The sequence below is a fragment of the Merops nubicus genome, unplaced genomic scaffold, assembly GCF_000691845.1.
Source record: "Merops nubicus isolate BGI_N331 unplaced genomic scaffold, ASM69184v1 scaffold17785, whole genome shotgun sequence".
NCBI lineage: Eukaryota > Metazoa > Chordata > Aves > Coraciiformes > Meropidae > Merops > Merops nubicus.
In genome coordinates, this window is record NW_008610483.1 from 709 (window position 1) to 16,352 (window position 15,644).

Consider the following 15,644-nt stretch of genomic DNA (forward strand, 5'->3'; position numbering starts at 1 on the left):
TGGTATTAGAAACTAGAGATCAATTTGGAAGAGTCTCCATGTTTCTTTGAAGTAGTTAAATCTGTACATGGAATTAGAATTAGTAAAAATGGGCCTCCTGTCTGTGGGAGTGGAGGACCTGTTGCATGACTGAGAATTGCACACTTGACTTCTAATATCCCACTTCACAACCTTTTATTTTTCATTAGAAAGGGAAAATGCATATTCTGTTTGTACAGATTTTGTTGTTTTTTTTGTTTTGTTTTGTTTTTCTGTTTATCTTTTTAAAGGTTTTTGAATCGAACGAAGAATCAGGCCATCTTATCCTCACCATTGTTGTATCTGGCCATTTCTTTATTTCCCAAGGGCGAACAGTACTGGTAAGTTTCAGGTGTATCCAGAACATTTCTCCTTTCATGTCAGCATCAGCAGTAACTTCCTTACTTCCTTTCCCTTCTGGGCTCATGTTCTCTCCCCCTGAAAGGAAACTTGACAATGTCATTTTCCTCAGGGGAATTCTCATATGCCACTTTCTCTCCTTAAGTTTGTCAGAATAATACTAAATGCACTAGCTCAAACTGAAGAAGCATGTTTCTTCCGTGGTTCTAAAAATCTAGATTAAGATATAATACAAAGTGCTGCTGATATGGAAACATATGTGGGTTTTATTCACAGTTCTTCTGCCTAAGGTAACAGGAAATACCCTGTTAAGGCATAGATAAAAATAGAACTATAATTTCCTATAAGTTTTGCTGTGTGATTCAGATGGTTGGTTTGGTTAGTATTTTGGTTTTGATAATTTGGTTTGTCAAAGGATATGGTGTTTTCTATGTCAGGTAATGTGATCTAACATATAACTTACAGTCATGGTGACAAAATAACAACTTGACAGCCGTGTCAGCTGATTTTCCTGTAGCCTGTACTTATTTAAGCACGACCAGCTGATTAACTGGAAAGATTTCAAAATGACAGTGAAGAGGTTAAAAGAAACACTCCATGTAGGAAGAGCTGGTTTGGTGCTTGGGACACAGAAGGCCTGTGCTGGAAAGTGGAATCAAGTGTGTTCAGTGCATGTCACCAATACTCAGTGATGATAGCAACTGGGAATTGGCTGATAAATATATTAGAAAGCTATTACAAACCACAAGAAGATACTGCAGTACTAAGATAATAAAGACTTTTTTTAAATACAGAATGTGTAAGAGTATGTTGTAGCTTTAAATATGTGTAAGCCTATAAATTAGTTTTCACTGTGCCTCTTAAAAGGTCTTCCATGCATTTTAGCTAGGACAAGGTAAAATGGGCCACGGCAACTATTTTAGCAGTTGTGTTCAATAAAAAAATGGGGTGGATTGATTGAAAGTTCAGATAGATAGTTAAAAGAAACACAACTGAAATGAGATTTGCTGCTACCTCTTACCAAATTCTGCCTGGAATGGGTCAGTGCAGAATGCACCGTTCCTGGGGCCAGTCCTGTTTTCAGTATCCTAGTCAGATGGGTGCAACTCTTTAGCCAATAGTAGATTTCCATTACTCTGTAGAATGTTCTTGAAAAAATGATATAAAAGTTAACTGAAAGTAAATTTGAATGTCTAAGGAGCAAAAAAGGCACAGACAAAAGCTGTAGTCCTTCAAAGCCTGCGTCTGGCAAAGACTGAATCTGGCAAGTCACAGTGAGCAGATAAAAGTGTACTGTTGTAAGGGATGAGTGCAGGATGTATAAGGAAAGCTTTATAAAGACTTGGCTGAGAAAAACACTTTCTTACAGCTCTTAAGTTTGGCTAGGGAAGCTTTCAGGCAGCTGCCTTGATTGAAATGCCAGATGAAGGATTTCTGAGATCTGTCAGGTTTCTTCCAGCTTCTAAGGGACACCAGGATATTGAAGTAACAATCACAGCCTAAGAATATAACCAGGATCATGCTGCAAGTGTGTTGTGTGCGCACAGGATCAAAGTGGTGTGAAAAGCATTGGTACAGCATGCCCTATGTCTGTTCATGTTTCTCAGAGATTAGAGCAGTTGAGGTCTTCCCAGCCTTTTTTCTTAAACATACTTGACTTGCTGAAAAAGAACCTAGCAGATACCCAACCTGCTAGTTCTGATCCTGGGCAGGCATCTTCAAGGGCTCTGTTAAGTTTCCTGGGATTTGATCCAGCACATCTGGCTCAGCTTTCCTGCCTAGCCTTGTTCCTTCAGCACATGTCCTCCCAGAAACAGCCCTTTTCCCAATGCTGTGTCACGGGGGACATTATTTAAACTCCTTATTGAAGATGCTGTACAACAAAAAAAGCTGCAATGGTGTGCAGTCTGTTCCTGCTTTGGGAATAATCAGCCTGCAGAAATGGTTAATGTCAGTGGTTCCATCTCCCTCTCATCTCCAGCTCTCCAGAGTTGTCAGAAACCTGTCACAATATTTAAACAGGCTTTGCACGACTAAGTACATACAGCTCTTTTTGAATCAGTCACAGACCAAATCTTCTCACTGGGGGTCCATTATAATGGACATTTTGTCACAGAGGATAATGCACTAGTTTCTGCTCCAGAGGGAACGTCCCAAGTTTGACAGAAAGCTGCAGTTGTTGGCATGACTCAGCTCATGGTTTTACTGTGTACTTGCTGGCCTGGGCTACTGAACGTTTCCTTTTTATTGCCAAGGGGTTCTCCAACATCTACATACTGCCTTACTTGCCCTGAAATTCCCTCTGCTTTACTTACAGAACCTTTTCTTGCTATGTAGTAACTGCATCTGTTAAGTTGTTGATGTCTAGTCTTTTGACTTATCTTCTAATCCCTACTTTTCTGAACTTTTGATGTACTACAGGCTCCTGGTTTTGAGGGAAGCAGATAACGATTATCGCAGCTTTGTACCTGGTACCTCTGCACAGGAATGCAGCGAGGCACAGGCTCTGTCACAGGGCCACCATTTCCTTCTCAACTGGAACAACTGTGGTGTATTTTTGTAAACTTTCCATGGATAAAGAGATTTTTTTCCCCTCTAACACTAATCCAAGAATGACCTGAACTAACTAAATTCAAGAATTAATTCCCTGGTGAATGTTCCTATTTATGGTTTGTTTTCCTAAACAATGGCAGAGCTGGAACTCTCAAGCCATCCCAAGATTTTTAACATGAACCATCCTAAGTAAGAGTTTTTAAAAAAGGAAGTTTTCATCCAACATCTGTAACAAAGAAAACTTATTAACAGGATGCTTTTGAAATGGGTAATGCTGTAGTATGTCATTTTCTTCTCTTCCAGTTTAAAATTGGCAAGGAACATAGTAAAATCAGGGCATTAATAGATGCAAACTCTCTTGGTTTGTACCTTCTATTTTCTTTAGGAAGATAAAAATCCCTGTTCTTCAGTGGTGTGTACATTTTGCAGAAGCCAAAAATTGAACATTTTTAGCTGCCAGCAAGCTCTGCGTTACACTGATAATACTGTGGGTGGATGCTTTTGAAAGAGTCCAGCAAAAAATCCAAGTCACGTCCTGAAAAGTGTGAACTTCCAGACTTTGGCTGGTTTGTATTTCACACCGAACTTCTCTGTGCCCATTTTTCTGCAGGAAACAGTGATGTTAAGGGAACTAATGCTTGTCTGAACTCAGTGCTGCTTGGCTTCATAGTTTTCTGCTAAACTTATCTCAGTTGGCCAACAACTTGCTAGTGATAGCTCCCAGTATTTGCTCTCCTGGGGAGCATGGGCCCCACAAACAGCTTTTTTATTTCTTTTTTGTGGATGAAGGCATATTTTGTTGCATTACTTAGTGATTCTTTCATCAAACTTCTTTCACATCAAGCAGTGATTTATGAAATAATAAAATACAGAAACTGTTCTCTGCAACGTACTTTCCCGTCAGAGTGAGAACAAGAGAAGGTAACTTTTTGTTTGAGTTAGTTAGTGAATCCTCTTCTTTGGTGTCCACCTTTCCGCTATCTGCAACATTCACTACAGCTCCATTTGCACAGAACTGAGGTGAAAGAGTTGTGCAGATATGGAAATCTGTATTTCATTGATGGTTGGATGAACATGATCCATTCTGGGAAGAATATTCAAGTATGCCCGACTTGATACCAAAATATTTTCTCTATAATGGATACATTTATGTATTCTCTTTGTCTTCTTTATTTTCTTAAAGCAGGAGTGTTAGCAAACCTTTTTCTTAAAGAACGGTAGCTATTTAGAGCCAAGTGAGAGTATTACTCTTCTATATGATCTGTTTCTGAGAAGAACATTTATAAAATAATAAAATATTCACATATCCTAAGAACTGATTATTTTAATACATACAGAAGACTACAGAATTATTTTCACCAGCAGCAAAAGAGTACTTAATGAATTCCCTCCTAGAAGTCTTCTCACTAATGGAAGTTGAAATACCATTTTCTTGCCAAAAAGAAAGCTACAATATATGCCCTGAGTCTCGGCACTTTTAGACCAAGCAGATCAGTAAAATGCAAGGAGCTGTGCACACTGCTACACACTGAGATGCCCTAGGTTAGAGACAATTGATTACAGTATCTCAGGATGCTCCAGAGCTGGTCATGAGAGTCCTTCCACACTACTATAACACATAATTGTGGGTGTATTCAGTGTTTCCACCGGTTGCTCAAAGAAAAGAACTTATTTTAACAGTAAGCTTTTGGGTTACGGGCATGCATTCGAGATCACTGTAAAGATTCTTTAATCACACTGCCAGAGCCATACTGGAAGCTATCTTAACAACTCCTTTCCTTTAGAAATCCAAAAATCCCTGATGTGTAATGCAAACCAATGGGTGTTTGGATTTGTTGTTGTTTTGTTTTGTTTTGTTTTGTTTTAAACAAAGTTCTTAATTTGGAATTAAATTACATAATGTGTTTTTAGAACCCGTTTTTGCTGCAGTGTTGCCTAACAGACTGCATATTTTACAGTAGAAAAATCTCATTCTTCCATACAGTAGATAATGGAATTTTACAGGAATATCTCAACAGCATCTCTCAATTTTTGGCCATACTCTCGAGATACATCATGTCCTGTTTACCACAACTCTTATTTCCTTTCCCTCCTTTGGATCAGCGCATTGGGAAGATTGTATTTTGGTGGATTATTTGATGCATTTAATTCTGGTGCTGGAATTCTTAATATCCTACAAATTAAACTAATTGAAACTGTGAAGTGGACTTATTTAATAGGATAAAATTAATCTGCAGTAATTGATTTGTGACCTGATCTTTCAAAGTGTAGACTAAGTGTCCTCCGTGCCCTCCTGGTCCCCTCATGACTCCTAATAAGCTAGCAGTGCTTAGGGTGCAGTGGATGCTAGCTCATTAATTAGGCAAGCATTCAGCAGGCGCTCTGATGTTCTGGATGCTCGCTTTGCAGTGCCTGAAACTGATGCACCAAATTTTGGAGATGATATTCACAGTGGTGCCTTGGGTAGACCAAAGTCCCTCTGCAGTAAATGAGGACATTTGAGAGAAACCAAGGGAAGGGAGGAGGCTGCTGATGCTGCTTAGTGACAGCACACTGCAAAGCAGAGGAAGGCTGGGTTTTTTTATTAGAGGTCCTGTGATTGCTGTAAAAAAAAAAGGAATCTTAGCTTTAGTGACTTATTCAGTACTGTAATTGTAGTTCAAAAATTTTGATTGTAGTTTGTTGCATTGACATGATTGTTTTCTACAAGCTGAATATCTTGCTGCATCAGCTTCCCTGTTTATGTTTGGTATCACAGAATGGTGGGGGGTGGAAGGGACCTCTGGAGATCATCTCATCCAATCCCCCTGCTCCAGCAGGGTCACCCACAGCAGGGTGCCCAGGATGGTGTCCACACGGGTTTGGAATCTTCAGAGATTTTACCCTGGGAGTAAAAAAAATTGCGTGCAAAAAGATAACACAGATAATGGCATGTAGCTTGGTAGTTTTTGTAGGGACAGATTCCTGCATCTCCCACTCTGTAAGTTGTCATGTTTAGGGATTTTTTCTTTCCTCACGTTGACACTCCTACTCTTGACTCAGTTTGCTCCTACTGCAGGAATAAAAACTCATGTCTGTGGCCTTATTTAGGTCTTGGGAAAAGATACAAATAAGGAAGATTTCTGCCTCTAGATGTATTACAAGGCAATAATGGAATTATGTTCCAAAGTTTAACTGCCACGACTTTGAACTTTAAGCTGGAATTGCATTTTTTTTCTACCATCGTTAATGAAAGGAAGAGTTTAATTTTTTTTTAACAGAATAAGCAGTTTTCCAATTTAAAAAGTGTAAAATGGAAATTCACATTATCTGGAAGGCACTGAGTTAAAAGTTGTTATTTGTCAGATACAGGCAGATGTATTATCTATATGTCATGTTTCAAGCAGGCACAGTTTATCTTACAATAACCTATTAATAACTAAATATCTAAGAGTTCACCATCAAAACACATACTTTTCAAGACATTTTCCAATTCTGCTGAAGTTTTCTGAAAGCATCTCAGTTTCCTTTATTCTTTAGTGTTCTGTGTAATATTCAAACATAATTTGGAAGCTTTTTCAGGCTGTCTGCTCTCGCATCCTTATTTTTCCTGTCTCTTGAGATACTAACAGCCTTCTCAACTACAATATTTCTTTTCTGTTGCAGACTTATCAGATGTATTAACCACACTGTGTAACTACCTGGAAATAATATTACCATGCCTTTTTGACTTAGTAGGACACATCTAAGAACAAGCAAGGCATCATTTAGTATAAACATTCGAGGTGAAAAAATGTTAGTATTTGTGACTTAGCAAATCATACTTTAAACCTAGGTAGTGAATATTTTCTCTGAAGAGATTTCTCACTGTATCTTGCATCCTCAGCATGGTGTGTAGACCCGTGGTGTGGAGTTCCAGACAGGATGACACAGTAACTGGGCAGCTCCTCTCTCCAACTGGAGAGAATGGCAGGTTATTTAACTGGCCCCACTGGTTTTGTGCAGCATGGCAGGAGCTTGCAGGTGGGGTGCTCAGAGCAGCAGAGCATCTTACCCTTCCCCAGAGAAGAGCTTTCTCCAACTCTCTTCTCTCACCCTGAAAAGGCACCATGAAGTGTAGCAACCTGGGGTTCTATTTGTCTTTTTTTTTAAGTATTGGTTGTAATTTAAGGGTAGAGTATATAATATCTGTGACAAAAAGGAATTCTTCCTAACTTACTGTTTACACATAGCTCAGTTTCATTTGAAAATGGCTGTCTCCTGCAGAATGAGGGAATCCAAACTGATATAAGCCAGCATAGCTGAGCTGCTAGACAACTAACAGTTCTTAAATATTTATTAATTTTTAGTGAAGATAGGGTTACCAAAGGCCTTGCAATCTATCATAAAACGGAGAATCCGTTCCTGCGTTCCTATGTTGCTTAGCACCACAGGGTTTCTGGATGATACAATAATAAAAATATTCATAAATAACACGTAATACTTTCCAGCACATATCACAGGCCTTGTTATCCAGCAGCCTCATGAATTCTGGAATGTAAAACCAGAACAAAAGTATTTCTCAATTCCTGATGGACCAGATGGGTGCAAGGCTAGAGCAGCATTATCAGCCCCTTGTGTGGGGTGTGCTCGTGTCTTGCCTGCTTCTAAAATATTTGGGAAATGTCTTGCTTTGTTTTCTGCCTCAGTTTAGTTTTTCTCAGGGTCCTCCCTCCGAGAGACTTAAATTTTTTTGTCTGAGATGTATGAAACCGTTTTCCCTCAGTAACAGTGTTCTTAAAAGTATGGGAATGACACCAGGAGTATCAACATGATTGAACATTAATGATCAAACTTAGAAAAGCTCTGCCATTTATCTCTTCAGATTGTAAATGCTGGAGGCCTTATGTTCCTGCCCAGTCCCAGGCTGCCTTTTTTGTCTCTGTTCCTGATTATCTTACAGTGCCATCTGCCTTTGCTCCTGCCCAGTACTGCTCAGCAAAGGCTTTGGCTGCGAAGCACTAAGGGATGTGGCCTCCTCAGGAACAGCAACTACAGCTGCTTTGTTCTCTCTGCTTCTGTCAGCAGCAATCTGGAGGGACTGCTGCTTTTTAATTTGCCAGTGCATATGTCCAGAGCAGATTCAGAGTCAATTAGTTATCTCTAGGAAGGCACAAATAGTCAATAATGTCAATATATTGGTGTGCAGTTTGCAGGATCTACCCGACTCTGGGCTCCTGGATCTTGGCAGAGATGCTCTCTCAACTTTGAGTGATGGAACAAATATAGTCTCTGCTGACTGAGACAACGTGGAAAAGCCACGAGGAACAGAACAGCCCTTAACGTGCAGCAAAATCAGCTCATTTGCTGCTTAGAAACCACGAAAATCCAAGAGGATCCTGACCTTTATGACAATTACTGGTGTAAACTGGTGGGAGCTCAGTCTGAGTAGTTCTGCAGACCTGAGTTTATCTAAAACATCCCCTTTCCTTTTCCAGGTAGCTCACATGTGCCAAATTGTGTGGTATGGCTCAAGCACTGCACTGCCTTCTCTTTGGTTTAGCTATTCCTAGTTACTTGTTTCTGCCTGGCAACATCCAGTCACCCAAAGGTGCAAGAGGAACGGAAACGCTCCCTGCTTTGTCCTTCAATTAATGAAACTTGCAGTAAATTAAATCTCAATCAGATTTTGGGATTGGAGTTGAATAATTAGGTGTACATGAATAAAAACTTCAAATGCTGTTTTTTTTTCCAGCTTGCTTTACCTCAGAAACAGGGCATATAAAAGGATAAGCTGGGAAATGCCTGTGAAATAGCTGGTAGGAAAGTGAAATGCTGGCTGCCTTCTATGACTTCTTTGAAAGAGTTATTATTTTAAAGAGACAACATTTGTTCGACCTACATCTTGCAGTGATAGGAAACCCATGATAAAAATAGACTTAATATAGGCACGGCTGTATTTAAATAAACCCAGTTGATGTCTATGAAACCCAGTAGCTGCAGAGAACAGACTAAGCACAAGTTAAAGTGGCCTAGTGAAGGAATGGGATATTGGAATCAGTCTTTTTTTAGCCTCCTTACATCAACGTGCTGGCCACAGCCTCCTGCTCCACTACTTCAGCAGCCTGAACACCCACTTACCCAGCAGGATGCTCTTTTCTCTTGTGAGCTCTGTCATTTCCACTTGTCCCTCTGGGGATCCAGATTCCTTTACAGATTTCCTGTAGGAGCAGAGGATCCCTTGGTACTTCCCATCAGCCACAAAGTGAGGTCTTCCTGTTCTCAAGACCTTGAGGCCTTACACACCTCAGCAAGTCCTACCTTGAGATGTTTTGAGTGTGCTCAGTGCAAACAGACACGCTGCAGGTGACTGGTGTCTTTTCCTGCTGGCAGCACGTGGGTTTGGAGTGGAGAGGGAAATTGTTTTCTCCCTCTGACCTCAGATCTTTTGGGAATGTTTCTTGCACACCATCTTACTGCTCTGGAGTCTATCCTAGCAGGCATCTGAGCCAGTTTGCCTTTGGTTCAACTCTTCAATGCTTTCTAGACATTCCTCTTTAAAGAGGTTAAAGATCCACATGCAGCTGTTGCATGAGACTCTGCAGGCAGTGCCAGCACATGGAAGGAGCAGAGTCTCCCTGAGGCGATTCCTCCTACCAGAACAGAAGGGCAGATGGTTTCCCAGATGGGAACTCTGGCAAAACCACACTGCTGGTGGTCCACGAGGGACGTGGCTTATGGTTCTTGACCCTTAGGACACCAACGAAAAGCAGCCTATGCAAAAAGCCATGGTCATTGAACACATTAGGGGCCAGATAAAACAGGTGAATCCTTTCCTCCCTGCCCTTAAATTTGGTGTGGGTTCCCCCCTGCCCAGACTTTGCTAACTAACAGCCATGTGGCAGCCTGTGGGAAGTACCTTGGGAGACACAGGCCACTGCCTTGCAATTTTTACAGGATGTTTTCAGCTTCCCGGGGAGTTTTTACAGAATGCTGAGCAGTCTGTCTTGTTAGAAGAGTCTGACACTGAACGCAACTGGAGTATAAAAACCCCTTCATCATGTTATCAAGGCTGCTCTTTGTTTACCTGAATTCCATCTGGAGAAGAGCCTCTCTGGGCCTTAGATAAAGCAGCTGCTGGCCCTTTCCCTAGCTTTGCCTGTCCTCTGCTGCCCTCTCGGGCAACTTCAGGGGATGCAGAAGAATGTAAAGCTCTGCTGCAGGTGGTTTATTTTGCACGTCACAGAGACTTTCCTAACGTGCACAAATATAAACATAGAATATGTAAGGAAATCAGAACGTCCCTTGACATAGCGTTGTTACTGGAGCTACAGATTCTGATTTCATCCCTAGTGGGGTCAAAATGACACACTGGCAATTGTCTGACAGAAAGAAAAGTTGCATGTATGCAGAGGACTCATCCTCACTGGGGATTCAGGGACATCAAGAAGCATGTGACTGCGAGCGCCGCGTGTTTGCTGTGTGAGTAGTTTATGTGCTGCTTTATTTCAGGAAGGCTTCTCATTAATCGATTCCCACAAGTGGCTGAGGATAGTAAGGAGAGCAGACTGCCTGCTGCTCCGTGCACAGTCAAAGGTATGGTGAGGTGATTTTCCCATTTCTAATAGCTAACACAGTTCTTAATAGTGGATAAATTAAACCAGAACTTCCAAAAAGCTGTAAATTGTCTGTATAAAGTGGCTTGGTTTTTTTTTCGTTTGTTTGTTTTTTACTCTAGATATTAAATAAGAATGGATTCAATCTTCTTGGTGTCTTTTGTAACTGCTAATACTCAGCTTTTTAAAACTGCTTCAAAGAGTAGCCAGACTGGTATTTATTTTAGAATCTATCTGCCATGGCCAACACTTAAAGTGAAGTGATTCTCTCACACCTACAGGAACACGTTACCTAGGAGTTATACTTCACTTTGGTAAACAAAGGATCTAACCAGACAATTATTTAGCCATTTTGTGGCCCCAGACACCTGGCACTAGTGGCAGGCTGGTGATTCAGGCATTTGAAAGGGATCTCTGTTTCTGGCCTTGCCCTCACATCTCACAAAAAGCAGTTGCTCAGTCTGTAAATAATTAAACAGCAATCGGCCATTACCAGCCTATGTCTAAATCTCAGTATTCTTGGTTCTTAGGTGAACGCAGAGAAGCTTCTTATTCATCTACCCTGAGCACTCACCAGGTTTTTCAGAAACAAAGCCTGTTTGAAGTGAGAAGAGATCTCCCTTCTCCCCTGATAGTTTTTGGGCTTTGTTTTTTCAGCGGGAACAGCTGCCTCTAGCTTATCTCCCTCTACTTGACAAGAGAATTCATCCCTTAAGTTAGAAACAGGAATTCTGGGAAAAGGTGATGAGCCCCTTGTTCGGTAGCTGCCAGAGACCAGCCTCATCTCGTTCAAGAGTGAGCCCAGTCTAACAACAGCACCAGAACTGCATAAATACCTTCAGCCCTTTCAAATTCATGGCTTATGCTTGCCTGAATCCAACCACCTTTGTGCTCACGGATTTGTCAGATTCTTGTAAACCGCGGAGTGCCGCTGAAGGCCATGGAGCTGCTGCAGTAATTAGTTCTGATGAATCCGTAGATGATCCTTTGGTTTCCTTTGCCATTAACAGAACCAGTTCCCAGCACAGCATTAAGGGATTCTGCTGAATCCCACAAGCAACGCAAAAATCAACTTCACAACCGCTTTGAGGCTCGAACAAAACTCCGAGGGACCGTTCAGAGAAGGAGGATCATTAACAGACTCTTAAATGAATTTGGTGCATCTAAATCTTTACTTACCATAAATTCACAACTTCAACTGGATTGAGTGGCACTGCAGTGGTCCCATTGTACAGTTTCTCTACTTTATATCCTAAATCACAGCCAAAATTATTCCTTAAATGCTGTCAGCCTCTGTGCCTATGAGAAGGAGCCATGTAGAGAAAATACCTGTTGCAGATCACCACGGAAGCTCAACTGTACTAGTGGAAATCTTACCCAGTGAAGCACACAAGTGTCTAATGCTGAAGCTGTACCTATCAGATGCAGGATTTGAGGGCTCACTCTCCTTTTATAAAGGAAAAATGTTTAATTTACAGTCTGGTGTTGTTTATAAACCACTATGTGAAGCTGCCCTAGTTCAGTTGACATCTTAGTTAATTAGAAGAAATATAACTGGGCACTGGTAAAATGAGCGCTGCAGTTTGAATTCTTTTCACATTTTTTCCTTTTAGAGGCACCAAGACAAGGTTTTCTGCTTACCATGCCTTAAAAATAATTTTCTGCAGTACAAGCACCTTAAAATAACATGCATTCAAACTCAGAGTCTGTCATGAAAAGCTGGCTCTTCTCTGAGAGCCAAGTCTCTGAAGTGAAAGGTGTCCTCATAGTCATGTCATCAGCAGTCTAGCAGCGTGTCCAGTTGGTAAAAAAGCCCTTTGGAAGTTGAGATCTCAGAAGGATGAAGACTCAGATAAGATGGGTTGATCCAAGAAAAACTAATTTCTTTTCTGGGGCTTTTAATTGCATTTTAATTTTGAAATTTCAAGAGCAAACCAAAAATCCCATTAATTGACTTCCTAAACTAAGAGCATTCACGATGTACCTGCCTTCCATCAGGACAAGCTTATCATGCACCTCAGACTCTGCACCCCTCCATTTTTAGGGCACTTTGCTGGGCCTCATCTACTTAAAAATCACCTCTTAGGGTACAGCCTGACAATCTATACTGGGGTTCAGTTCTATTCAGAATTTTCAATTATTTTTACTATTATTTCACTACTTATAGCAATGCATTTGAGCTTCTTCAGTTTCCCTGCTATACACCTGAAACCTCTCTCATCACGGCAATGTTTGTTCCCTTGGCTAGAACTTTAACTGACACGTGCTCCTGCTCACTTACCATTTTCTTGGTGTTTAACTGCTTTTCAAACTGGGAATCACAGTCTCCTGGTTTAGCTGCTGGGGAAAAAAAAAGTGAAGAAACAAGTTTCCTCTGCTCTAAGTTGCTGCAGTGATCAAAAAATTAACTGCTTTCTTCCTAACTTTAACAGTATGTAATGAAGCCAGACCAGCTTGAGGGGCTTCACAGCTAATTTAATTTCTCCTTGGTTTCTGAGCAGAATGAGTGCCGCATGTTTCGTGTCCAGTTTGGGGGCAACTCCAAGGAGCAGATGCAGGAGCTGTGCTGCAGTTGTGTACAGAAGCTTGCCGAGTACGTACCCGTTCAGGTAATGGAGGGCCAAAGCCAGCAGCTCTGTCACAGTCAGCTGGGGCATGGTGAAAACCAAGAGGAGGACATGGAACAAAATGCAGCAGTACTACAGCGAGTAAGTAAATTCAAATGAGATTGACAGGTGAGGAAAAGGCTTTGCTCTGGGGTTGGAACTTTGCCTTAACTAGGCAGCCTGGAAGGGAAGAGAAGAATTTGTTCAGGGCCCAAGCAAGCACAGGAGAGGTTATTAAACCATTAACAGAAAGGGCAGCAAACGCTACAGCCAAGTGTTTGCCAATTCCCAGTCAGATGGTGGAATGCTTTGGCAAAAGACTGAGCCCTGAAAAAGGAAAAGCAAAGCCTTCAGCTCCATCATTTTCACAATTGAATCTAGGAAGGTCCTACTCTACTGGACAGTGGAATTAGTCGAGAAAGTGTGGGGGGAAAAATTGCCAATTTGACTCACAGGATTTCCAGGAAGGTACATGGGAGACCTTCCACAGCTGATATTAAAGACTGGCTGGTTGGTCTTTCAGTAGATTACATATAGCTTGAGCTCTGCTTGTTTCCTTGTAAGCTAAAGCACAGAAAGGGAAGTAAAAAAATAGGCTCTTGGCTCCAGAAGTTAGACTGAAAACTTCACTCAGAAAATAGAACTGAAACCTTAGACCTTGTTTTCAGTGAAGGAGGAAGGAAAAATGGGAAAGGGAAAATGCTGTTCCTGGTGAGCACTTGTACACAGTGTTTTTTAAAGTTCATTTCCAAACTACTTGGTGGAAGTATCTTAATTTAGCCATGACAGTTTAACCACAGGCCCATTATTTCATGTCTTTGAGCAGATGTGCATTCAGGTTCCATAAAAAGATGCCGGTTTTCCTGCATAAATCTCTTCCCATTACCTCTAAAAATGGAACTGCATCCCCTCCTGCACATACCCACACTCAGCTTGGCAATGAGCCCTTGTTTGCATCTGCTATTTTCTAGCCAGATGAGCCTCTACCAGATTCCCGTACAAGCCTTGGAGAAAGAAGATCCGTAACACAGCTAGCACAGGTAAAAAAAGAAAAAAGATAAATATCCGGTGTTTAAGATGCTGTAACCGAGTCTCTTCCGCACGGAGAGGGCACAAAAGACCTCATACTCTGTAAACGTCTGGTAAATGTCTGCTGAACTCTCATCTGACACTCCAAAGTGACCCGAGGCACAGTTCACCCACCACCAAAGGGAAAAAATGCGGGGAGGGCGTTAAATGGGCACAAAAGGGATGGTTTAGCTCCCAAAGAGCCCCAGAGCTTCGCCAAGGCGACACAGGGATGGAAGCCAGGTATGGGAGAAGAGAATTCCAGAGGGGAGTCGTACCTGAGGGAGACATTCTGGCGGCAGTAGCGAGGAGGCAGCCACATCGTTGGGGAGGGCAGAGGGAGGCTCCGAGGCAGCAGTGCGGTTCCAGGGCTGCTTTTCCCCCCGCAGGCTGTGCTGAGGAGGGGGCCCGAGCTGCCCCTCACCCACGGGCACGCAGCCTGGCACAGCTGGGAGCTGGGGCCCTTCATCCGCCTCTGCCTCTTGGATCAGAACTTCCCGGCTTTCGTGGAAGAGGTGGAGAAGGAACTGAAAAAGCTCACGGAAGGCTGAGGAACATCAGGGATTCACGCCCCAGGCTGCCCAGCGCTCGGGATACGCGAGCTTAAGGGTGATTAAATAGCGGAAAGAGTCTCACACGGGTTGTTTGGTTTGGTTTTTTTTTGTCAGTGTTTTATTTTTAAAAACAGGTGAATCCACTTTTTATACATCATTGCACTTCAACAAATACACACAGAACACAAGTTCATGCATCTACAGTTACGCACATCATGAGAACCCTGTTAGGTCTATTTCTACAATCTTTAAATCATGAGAAATTACAGTGTCAAACTAAAAGAGTATAACTAGTTGCATAGAATATCACCATGCTGTAACATTTCATCATTTAAACAAAAAACAAACAAACAAAAAAAAAGAAAATTATAAAAGTTTGCCTGACTTGAATGTACAAGAATATGTTGAACACATCAGTGCAAAAGGATTTGAGAATTTACATGAGTTAACAAAACAAAACAAAAAATCACTTAAAAAGCAATCATATATATATATTTATAAACTGAAGGTTGGTTTGTTTTCAACTGCATTCCACCACCACCAGCACATCGAACCCTTCCAGCTTTTGAAGTCTGATTGTAGGACACCCAAGTCTCTCTATATAGGTTAAGCCCTTAAGATAATTTCAATTTATATTACTTCTCTAAGTACCAGGACAGTGTCATTCTCTCCTCTTTCAGCCATACAGTAAGGAATGAATATCAGCAGCTTCGAAATGAAACACAATTACTGTCTTTTGGTATCCCCCCTCCCCTACCCTCCCCCAAAATATAAATATATACTGTATATGTTTTTCCGTTTCGCTGTACTTTACAAAAGTCTCACTAGATGGCAGCGGTGCGTTTGAGAGCTTCGCCAACTGGGAACAGCTACAGGAAGTAAAAAAAAAAAAAAAAAACCGGCGCCACGGG

General features: G+C 41.5%; 2 protein-coding genes across 2 annotated transcripts in view; one reads left to right on the forward strand and one right to left on the reverse strand.

The window, feature by feature from the left end:
* Positions 1-269: 269 nt before the first annotated feature.
* On the forward strand, positions 270-14,730 carry REC114 (REC114 meiotic recombination protein; the record flags this gene model as incomplete). The annotated part of the gene is made up of 5 exons (XM_008940940.1): positions 270-359; positions 10,402-10,485; positions 13,004-13,213; positions 14,083-14,151; positions 14,569-14,730. Coding segments are annotated over 5 exons (615 nt in total), but the record flags the coding sequence as incomplete, so codon positions are not given.
* A 553-nt stretch (positions 14,731-15,283) lies between these two features.
* Positions 15,284-15,644, reverse strand: part of NPTN (neuroplastin) — a 29,991-nt gene continuing 29,630 nt past the window's right edge. The window contains exon 8 of the mRNA XM_008940941.1: positions 15,284-15,406. The gene's annotated coding sequence lies outside the window, so the exon portion shown is untranslated. The remainder of the gene's footprint in view (positions 15,407-15,644) is intronic.